This window comes from Aegilops tauschii, chromosome 1, assembly GCF_002575655.3.
Source record: "Aegilops tauschii subsp. strangulata cultivar AL8/78 chromosome 1, Aet v6.0, whole genome shotgun sequence".
Classification (NCBI taxonomy): Eukaryota; Viridiplantae; Streptophyta; class Magnoliopsida; order Poales; family Poaceae; genus Aegilops; species Aegilops tauschii.
In genome coordinates this window covers 127638024-127647808 of record NC_053035.3, presented here as the reverse complement: position 1 = coordinate 127647808, position 9785 = coordinate 127638024, and the positions used below count along the sequence as shown (strand labels likewise).

The 9785-nt window shown below is 48.1% G+C and overlaps 2 protein-coding genes across 2 annotated transcripts; both read left to right on the top strand.

Moving 5' to 3' along the window:
- The first annotated feature begins 1282 nt into the window (after positions 1-1282).
- LOC109756539 (uncharacterized) lies at positions 1283-1852 on the top strand. The gene is made up of 2 exons (XM_020315389.1): positions 1283-1450; positions 1496-1852. Exons 1-2 carry the CDS (start codon positions 1283-1285, stop codon positions 1850-1852), a joined length of 525 nt encoding a protein of 174 aa, XP_020170978.1.
- A 571-nt stretch (positions 1853-2423) lies between these two features.
- LOC109738201 (uncharacterized) lies at positions 2424-9241 on the top strand. The gene has a single exon (XM_045233275.1). It carries the CDS (start codon positions 2990-2992, stop codon positions 3626-3628), a length of 639 nt encoding a protein of 212 aa, XP_045089210.1. The 5' UTR covers positions 2424-2989; the 3' UTR covers positions 3629-9241.
- Positions 9242-9785: the final 544 nt, after the last annotated feature.

Below are 9785 nucleotides of genomic sequence, written 5' to 3'. Positions count from 1 at the left end.
TACTTCTACATTTGCTTATATTGCTATGCTATGCTCGTAGACGTGGATTGGGTTTGAGTGAATTCTTCATGACAGATGTGAGATTATTAATTTATGGTTCAACTTAAGGTGGCTACTTTAATTTACATCTGGGTGGATTGAGGCACGTGGAGAAACCAGTGTTGCCTGTATTTTTGGATATCCCGGAGTACCCGTGTGATCATCCTATGGACCGCCACCCAGACTCAAAGGGATCATGAGATTATTCATGCTAGAAACTTCCGTGTGCAGCCACAAGCTATTATGGGCTCTAGCATAGTTGAGTAGGTTACATGACCTCTTGAAGAGGTGGGCTAGCAGATGTAGGGGAAAGTAGGTGTAACTGTCCACCCGGAGTAAAGAGTAGTGTTTTTGAAAGACGGTGTCTCGGTCATCCGTTTCTCAGACACCATGTAGTGCGAGAAATCAAGCGGAGGCGATCGAGTCTTGTGGGGAAAAGTGCACAAACCTCTGGAGAGTGTACAAACTAATCATGATTAGCCGTATCCCCGGTTATGGACATCTTGAGTATCTAGTTCTTGGATTATCATGTGAATCTCATCATCATGTTACTTAATTTAATTTGATTGGGTTAATCACGTTCTTAATTGGGATTGAGTTGGAGGTACCTTCTCAATGTTTAACAATCACCAGGATAGTTAAATAAAATTTATTCCTTTGTGATAGGGAAAAATTGGCTTTTCGCAAAACTGTAACCATAGAGCTTTCCACCAGCCAAATATGCATGTAGTGATAGCATTATTCTGTTCATTACTCTCTATGTGTTACTTTGACAGCATATTCCATGTGCTGACCCGTTTTCGGGCTGCAACGTATCATGTTGCAGACTTTTCAGACGACGAGTAAGGAGCCTTAAGTCGTGGTCTTATACTCAGTGATGCCGTTGGAGTTGATGGACTCACTTTATCTTCCAAGCCTTCAGCTGTTATCGTATTTTAGATGGCCTTAAGCCATATTTATTGTATTGAGTTCTCTTGAACTATTCGATGTAATAAGTGTGTGATTGCTACTCTGTTATTAATCCTTCAAAGTACTGTGCATGTCAGCATTACCGATCCAGGGATGACACTGATGCACAGAGACTAGACTGTTTGAGGTATGGTCGCTACACATTCAAATCATGCAAGTAAGAGTCCAAAACAAGGGCAAAAGAGTTTGGAAAAGTAGATACGACGGAGACGTATCACTCTTCCACAAGAACAATCTCGTGGATCATGTTGACGACACCATCGACTCCCGCGCCATGGTGGGTGACTCCGAGTGGACCGCGATCGACGCCACACTCATCCGGTGGTTCTTCACCACCATCTCGAAGGACCTGTTTCATACAGTCGTGAGCAATGGTGATGACGCCCGCGCCGTGTGGGTCAAGCTCAACGGCCTCTTCACCGACAACAAGCTTCAGCGCCGCGTTTTTCTGTAGCAGGAATTTTTTGACTGACATCAGGATGACCAGTCTATCGATGACTACTGCCGCCGCCTGAAGACGGTGGCGGATGAACTCCGTGACATCTGCACCAAGGTTGATGACGACCTCCTCCTCAGCACGCTCACCGCCGGCCTCAACGAGGACTTCGGCAACGCCGCCTCCAACCTCACCTTGATGCCGGAGCCCTCCTTCCCCAAGTTTGTGGCGTACTTGCGGTTGGAGGAGCGCCGGATGAAGGGGGTCAAGAAGCGCGTGCAGCACCATGCTCTCGCTGCCGGCACCTCCCGTGGCGCCCCGCCGCCGGCCGCCCCCCGTGCCCCCAGGATTTTTTCCCCTCCCACCCGCGCCCCCGCCCCTCCCGCTGCCCCCCAGCAGCAGTCGTAGGGTGGCGGGCGGCGCGGCAACCACCGCAGGGTGGCGGGCGGCGCGGCAACCGTCGCGGGGGCGGCCGCAAGCAGCAACAACAAGCGCACGCGCGGGGGGGGGGGGGGGGGGGGGGGGGCTCGTTAGCAGCAGCAGCCCACCCCACCGTGGACTTGCGGCACCAATCCGTGGACAGGTGTCGTTCACGCGTACACGATGCCGATCCCTCAGGCTCCTACCCCGGGCATCCTTGGGTCCCGTCCAGCGAGTCACCAGGCGTTCTTCGCCGCGCCCAGCGCCGCCCCCTACCCGGCATCGCCGGCCACGGGCGGCTACGGCGCCGCCCCCGCGCCTGCCTACGGCGAGTTCTACCCGCCCCAGGTACCGCCGCCGTGGGATCTCGTGCTCCTCGCCGCCCTGCATTCGGCCCCGTCACCGAGTAACTATGGTGGGAGCACGTCGCACATGGTCGTGTTCGAGTTCTGCATGTGCCCACCGATCAGCAGTTCGCTGATGTTATAACGAAGGGACTACCTACCTCGACTTTCGAGGGTTTTCAGTCCAGTCTTTCCTTCACCGGCGACGCTTCGACTGCGGGGGGTGTTGAACATGTGTACATGTACGTAGGTCTGGGTATTGTATGCGACACCTGTAGTATATCTCTCCCCTGTATGTACTTGTATCTTGGAAGACAGACACCGGTATATATGTGTGTGTGTGTGTGTGTGCGCGCGCCTAGTGCACGATCAATCAATTATCGATGCACCAAATCATTCTCTACAAATTGAATTGGTTTTAGGGAAAATCGGTGAGACAAAAATCAAAGATGGAAGGAAAAAAAATAAGGAAGGGGGGCGTCTACAGAAATTGGACGAAGGAAAGTTGAAACAGAAATCTTAAGTTTTTCAAGTGCAAAAATAAAATAAAGTACAGATAAAGGGCGTTAACATGCAAAAAAAAGGCGTTAACATGCTATCTACTACTATTTGGCATCCACCACTGGTGGTACGCAAAAATCTCCTGGCCTCACGCCATTCCTAAATAAAGAAAGCTCCTGCCTCACACTCCATGACACACAAAGCATCAACCTCAGCAGCAGCTGCAACATCTATTCGATCGCCTCGTCCCCCTCCAAACCAATCAAGAAGTTAGTCAGCAATGGCTCTGAGCAGAACCGCGATGAGCGTGTCTTTCCTCGTCGCCGTCGTGGTGGCAGCCGCATCAGTGCCGGCGGCTACTGCTCAAGCCCCATGCGACAGCGCTTGCCGTCTCAAGGCGGCGGCGGAGGCTTTCACTGCCGCCCCGCCCACCGAGAAGGCCGCCGCGGTCGAGATCTTGAGCAACAAGAGTGAAGGTGCCGTCTCCTCCGCCGAGTCCGCCAACCAGGCTGCTGGGCTGGCCACCCACTGCCTAGACGATTGCACCAAGCTCTGCGGCACAGGCAAGAAAGACCTCGCGTGCAGCGCAAGGTGCGAGACCATCTGCCGCGTCGAAGTCGAGAGCCTCTCCTTCGCCGCCGACGTGTACGCAAAGAGCTCGGCGTCGGAGAAGACGGCCGTGATTCAAGCCATCGACAAGCAGGCCCGCCAGCCAAGCGACAAGATCAACGCGATCGCTGCCACCTGCATCGGTGAGTGCGGCAAGTTCTGCGCCGAGGGCAAGAAAGACCCTGCTTGCGCCACCATTTGCGAGGACGGTTGCCGTGGCAGAGCCGTGAGCGTTGCCTTCGCTTTGGCCACTCCCGACAAGAAAGAGACCATCAAGAAAGACATCGCAGCCGTCGCAGGACTTCCCTAAATAAGGGCTGGGATTGCGTGAACAGAGCCCTGTCCAGCAAAGCGTTCACACATGCAACGCATGCTTCGTTAAATGTTTGCTTCTCTTTTTTGGAGTTGATTTTTTTAGGCACTAGTACTTGTGTATTCAGTTTTCTAATGTGGATTTCCTAATTATCATCTCGATAAAAGATTACATAATTTTGCTAAAGCACATCTAAATGTGACATCTAAATCCTACTCCCTCTGTCCCATAATATAAGAACTTTTTGACACTAGTGTAGTGTCAAAAACGCTCTTATATTATGGGACGGAGGGAGTATATCATTGATCTTACGCGAAAATTCATGCGAGTATTTTTTTTTCATTTTCATTTTCTTGTTTACCCTTCATTGAGTCACTTAGATGTGCAATAACTAGGCCACATCTAGATGTGCCCTAACAGACCCAAAATTATAAATATATTTTCTCTTACGTCATTTTCTAATGTGAAGACTCATGAAAAAAATGCGGAAGAACTTTCAATCTATTCATTTTCAATCATGACAGTACAACGAATATAAAAACTAATAAAATCTACATCGAGATCTGTAGTCCACCTAACGACATCTACGAGCACTAAATCGAGCCGAATGCACGCCGTCGTCATCGCCCCTTCTTTGATGGAGTCGGGCAAAACTTGTTGTAGTAGACAGCCTGGAAGTCGTCGTGCTAAGGCATCATATAACAAGCGCGCCAGAACAACAATCATCGAGATGAAGAGAAGTGTAGATCGGAATGATCCAAATTGAAGACACACGAACATAGACGAATGAATAATTCACAAAATATTAATCCCATGTCCTATTTGTCAACAATTTCACGTCAAATAAATATTTTCCCTATGCATCCACCTTTTGTGTCTATGCATTTGAGAACTAATTTTGAGATTCAGTTATTATGTTTTTGTCTAGTTTTGTCAGAGTGGAATCTACTCCTTTACATAAATTGAAGCTGTATATTTTCAAATGTTATAAGAAAATTCAAGTATGCTTCCATTTACTTTGTTACACATCAGTACAAGACAACTAAATAGGGAACGCTTCACTTTCAAGTTGTCTAGATATGATAACGAAATCTTTCAATGTACATTTCAATGTGGTGTCAGGTGGTTGCTTTGTCATTTATAGTACCTTATTCCATTTCCCATTGTTGTTTGTACATGTATGTCATCGCTCTTTTTTCATGTCGAGCTCATCGATATGAATCGACACACCCAGAAGTTTAATCACTTAAAATTCTTCATAATATACTGACACAACGTGTGAGGCATCATCTAGTAGTTAAATAAAATCAAGGCATCATCTAGTAGTTAAATAAAATCAAGTATACGTCCAACATCACAAACATAGATTAAGAGGAACCAAAATGGCTAATACAACATGGTGGACCGGCTAAAACCCCATAGGGCCACATAACTTTATACGGATTACTCACTACATCTTTACCCTTCTACTAGTCCTTCCCTAAGAATAAGCCTCGCCGCTTGCCAGCTCAGCCCTTCCTCCCGCACGCTGCCAAGCACTGTCGCTGCCATGGGCATTGCCCAAGACGGCATCATTGCGATACCGCCACAAGCATCAAAGAATCAACATGATGGCTAAATATGCATCTGCGGGGAGCTGCCTTTGTGGCTCCTTGTCGACCCACCAATCCACCAAATCCGCATCAATCTCGGGGATCAGTGTGCCTTACCCCAACGAGGAAGGGTCACCGTCCAAACCTCCTGAGCAAGCACACAACCAAGAAGAACATGTTGCAAGTCCTCCGGCCCTTGGTCACGGAAGGGGCATAGCGTCGGGTTGCATTCTCCCAATAAACAAAGCATCGCAGACAAATCTAGCCGAGAATCTACCGTCCTTCTCCCACGCCAATTGCAGGTTGTCCTTCGCATCAGCGTAAAACTAAAAGCCCCCAAGCAAAGCTTCGAGTTGAAGGAACTCTACAATCACTTTCCCTGCCATGTTTGGGCACACATCAGTCCACTATCCATTGTCAATGAGTCCATCCCTAACCAAAAGAGATCGGACAGTTTGCTTGTCCACACGGGCAAAGAGATGCAGCGCAAAGTCTCTGACGCAACCATCTTCGTGCCAACAATCCTCCCAAAAGAGGGTCTCCGTCCTTTCCCTGACCGTGGATTTCATAGCCCCATAGAAAAAGGCTATGGCCTCCTCGAGGACTTGCATGTTAAATTCCTTCCATGGTTTCTCGCCGACTACCCTATCCATCCATGGCCATCTATTCCAGAGAGCCAAGTTTAGTAATTGCAGGTTCGGCAAACCTAGGCTACCTATCCTCTTCGGCAAACATACCTTGTCCCAGGACACAAGGCAATGGTTGCCCTTTACGTCCATTCTTCCGACTAGGCAGGGAGATCTAACGCTAGAATCATGTGCACCGGCATCGTTCTGAGCGTGGTTTTGACGAGCAGAATCTCACCACCATGGAATAGAATGGAGGCACGCCATCGCCGATCAACCACATTGTCCACTAGATTGTTGTAGTTGCGTCGTCCTAGTTTTCCTTAGCCTCAAGGGAACCCCGAGATACTTGCATGGGAAGGGGAGGATTGGACAGTTGAGCTCCTACCTGGCAACCTCGCTCTCCTCTGAACTACATTTGATGAGGTGGGCGGAGCATTTGGGAAAGATTTGCGCATAGCGCCGAGGCCACCTGAAAGTCACTCGCCATGATGCACTAACTTTAAAGTTAGAACGTTCACTTGAGACGCGGCTGTTCTAATCCCGAGCTCATGTGAGCTCGGATGAACATTAAATAAAAAAATAGTAGAAATAAAAATTAAAAAATTCTGAATTTCTATTATGTGAAACATTGACAAAAAGAATTGTTGGCTTGCAAAATTGCATCATCGCATGACATTCGTGGAAATCGTGGCAAAAAAAATCGAAGCATTTTGGAGCATCGATTTTTTTACCACATTTTCCACAAATGTCATTTCATGATGAAATTTTGTAAGCTATGAAAACATTTGTCAATGTTTCACATAAAAAATAGAATTTTCTGATATATATTTTTACTGTTCACCCGAGTCACATTAGCTTCGCTTAGAATAGAACTTTCGCGTTCACTCGCTAACTTTTCCACTTATTTACGAGGAAAGTAGCACCGATATTTAGCAGCACCCACTTGTAGACAACCATTGATCGTCCATTGAGGATGCAAGATGGAACTACATACGGATTGGCTGCCCATAATTGGTCTATATATTTTTAGAATGGACATATTTGTCTTGTGGGGGTACGCATAAGCTCTGGTAGAAAGCCAAACAAATACTAGTGGGGAGAGGCTCTTGTTAATTGATTTAGTTGTAACAACTCATTAAACTAGTTAGATTTGTTCATCGATCACGTACGTCACCGGACAAATCAAGAGCGCCCAACCTACCCACCCACCTAGCTCATGAGCAACATATATAGCAAACTAGCTCATCGGCGGAGGCCTGTCTGGCCGGCCGGCGACCGAAGACGAAGAGACCCTGCGAGATCTGGCGGAGGGCGATGGCGGCAAGTGCCCCGCCGACGTTCTCCAGGGGTCCTACTTCATGTTAGACTGTATTTTGTATAGAACTTCTGTGTATATCCGTATATTGTATTTGTGTACAATATGTACCCTTATATATAAAAGGAGCCACACCCGCATTAGGGTGTCGAGCAGTTTCCCACAAATCATAATTGTTTACATGGTATCAATTTAGGTTACGAACATGTCTTCCGCCGCCGCTACTGTCCCGATCCCATCTGCACCGGTGGCCGCCACCGCTGCCCCGCCCGCTGTCCAGCCATTATAGAAACCGACTGGGCAAGCCTGGCTACAGAGTTGCAGCATCTAGTTTTACCTCGGTCGGCGATACTTGTTGACATCAAAGACATGGCGGAAAATTGCTCCTCCTAGTGCGTCAGGGCTATCAGCAGAGATTGCAATAGGCTGGCGCACGGACTAGCGGCACATGCTAGAACTATTGGGGATCAGATCATGTTGGAAGACGTCCCAGCCCAGCTCCAGGATGTTACTATGTAATGATCGCATGATGCTGAGTTTGTAATGAGTGTTTTTACCCTACGACTCTGAGCTTGCACGTCGCCTGACCAACCTCCAAATGCATATGCATAAGTTTGCACGTCGCCGGACCAACCTCCAACTGCATATGCATATGGAGCACGCTCTCTATGCAATATGTCAGGCCGTAGATATCATGACTTTACACACTCCATATGCAATACGACGACAACAGATATGTCACTCTGCTAGAGTTGCGCTCCATATGCAATATGATCTGCAAATATGACGACGTGCTCATATGCCGACTACATACATGGCGGTCAACTAGAGTTGATGTAAGGCTGGCTTCCACAGTGACGACATAAAGCTCGCTGGCGGGATCAGGCGCAGGAATACCAGGCTGGCTTCCACAAGGAAGACAAGGCGAGAGAGACAGCGGCCAAAGGAATACTAGCATAGATTTAATCGGGAAAACTAAGCTGTCTAAAACATTCAGTGCAGGTCCTCAGCTACCGTCATCTGAAAATGGACCTTTTCAGGAATGGACTGCCCTCAAATTCATCATCTAGATCAAATAAATTATTAAGGCGAAGGATAGCATAAGATTCAAGTGACCCGAAGTTGCAGCATACACGCCCTTGCGACACTGAAATTTTGTCAGTGGGCATATCAAAGTGTAGTAGATCAAATCATCTCCATGGAGCAAAAGCTCACAAGTGTAGCTCAGATCAGTATTATGGTACCAAAACAGCAATCGAGGGTCGGCATGTATGTGGATAGAATAGTTTGAAGATTGCTTAGTATCAAGAAGACCCCTGCTTTGATGCTCAAGCTTGATGTGGAAAAGGCTTTTGATACAGCCTCGTGGGAATTCCTCCTAGCAGTACTGTCAACCAAAGGGTTTGACGGGAGATGGAGAGATTGGATTGCTGTGCTGCTAGCCTCATCGTCGACTAGGATACTGGTAAACGGCGAGCTCTATGAAAAGATTACTCACCAGCGAGGGCTCCGCCAAGAGATCCATTGTCCTCTATCCGGTTTGTGCTGGTATTGGATACTCTTGCGGCCATGCTCAAGACTGCTGAAGAAGCTGCGGTGTTTACCTCTCTTGGTCCCAATATCCCCAGGATTAGGGCCTCTTTCTATGCCGATGATGTGATCCTTTTCATTGGTCCGCACGCCTATGACATTCATGCTACGAAGATCATTCTTGATATCTTTGGTTATGCGAGTGGCCTCAGGACCAACTATGCAAAGAGCTCCATTTTCCCTATCCGATGTGACAACATTGATGTCTAACAGTTGACTGCGGAGCTGAACTGTTCGCTCAAGGAGTTCCCATGCACCTACTTGGGCATGCCTGTTCGCTCAAGGAGTTCCCATGCACCTACTTGGGGATGCCCTTCGGATTCAAGAGATTGAAGAGGGTCCATTATCAGCCCATTTTTTATTAAGCTTCAAGGCTGTGTACAATAGACCCAAAGCGGTCGAACCCTTCCCCGGACCCTGCGCTAGCGGGAGCTACATGCACCGGGCTGCCCCCTTTCAAGGTAAAAACAACTTCATGGAACAAGTTGAACTTGCCTTCCAACTAATGGCCATTGACCACCCCCCCCCCCCCCCCCCTCCCAATTTGGCTGGTGAAAAAGTTTGAAATGGGTCACAGGGGTTTTCTTTGAGCTAACAAGGCCGAGACGTCAATGGTAGGTGACTGGTGAACTGGAAACAGCTCTGTCTCATGGTAGGTGTCTGGTGAACTGGAAACAGCTCTGTCTCTAGTGCGCTTGTGGCAGGTTGGGTATTCCGAAACCTTCTCCTAAAGAGTGATGCACTTCGTTGTCGTTGGGTATGGCTGTCTTGGATGGACAGCTCGAGGCCATGAATAGGGCTGCCTTTGCCTGTGAATGCTGCCGTCAAGTCCCTGTTTGTGCTTCCATCAAATTCAACATTGGCGACGGTGCGGCAACCCAATTCTGAACAGATCCTTGGTTAAATAAAACAAGTTTCAGCATAAGATACCCGGAGCTGTTTCGTCAATGCACGTTGCGTAGGATCACAATTAAAGATGCCTTGGCACAGGACAAATGGCTGCATCACTTCAAGGCTGATCTGACTGC

Excerpts from the sequence above, each read along its gene's own strand:
- LOC109756539 (XM_020315389.1), top strand. The coding sequence starts at position 1,283 with ATGGTGGGTGACTCCGAGTGGACCGCGATCGACGCCACACTCATCCGG. Across the intron at positions 1,451-1,495 it reads ACAACAAGCTTCAGCGCCGC|TCTATCGATGACTACTGCCG; the intron begins GTTTTTCTGTAG and ends CAGGATGACCAG.
- LOC109738201 (XM_045233275.1), top strand. The coding sequence starts at position 2,990 with ATGGCTCTGAGCAGAACCGCGATGAGCGTGTCTTTCCTCGTCGCCGTC.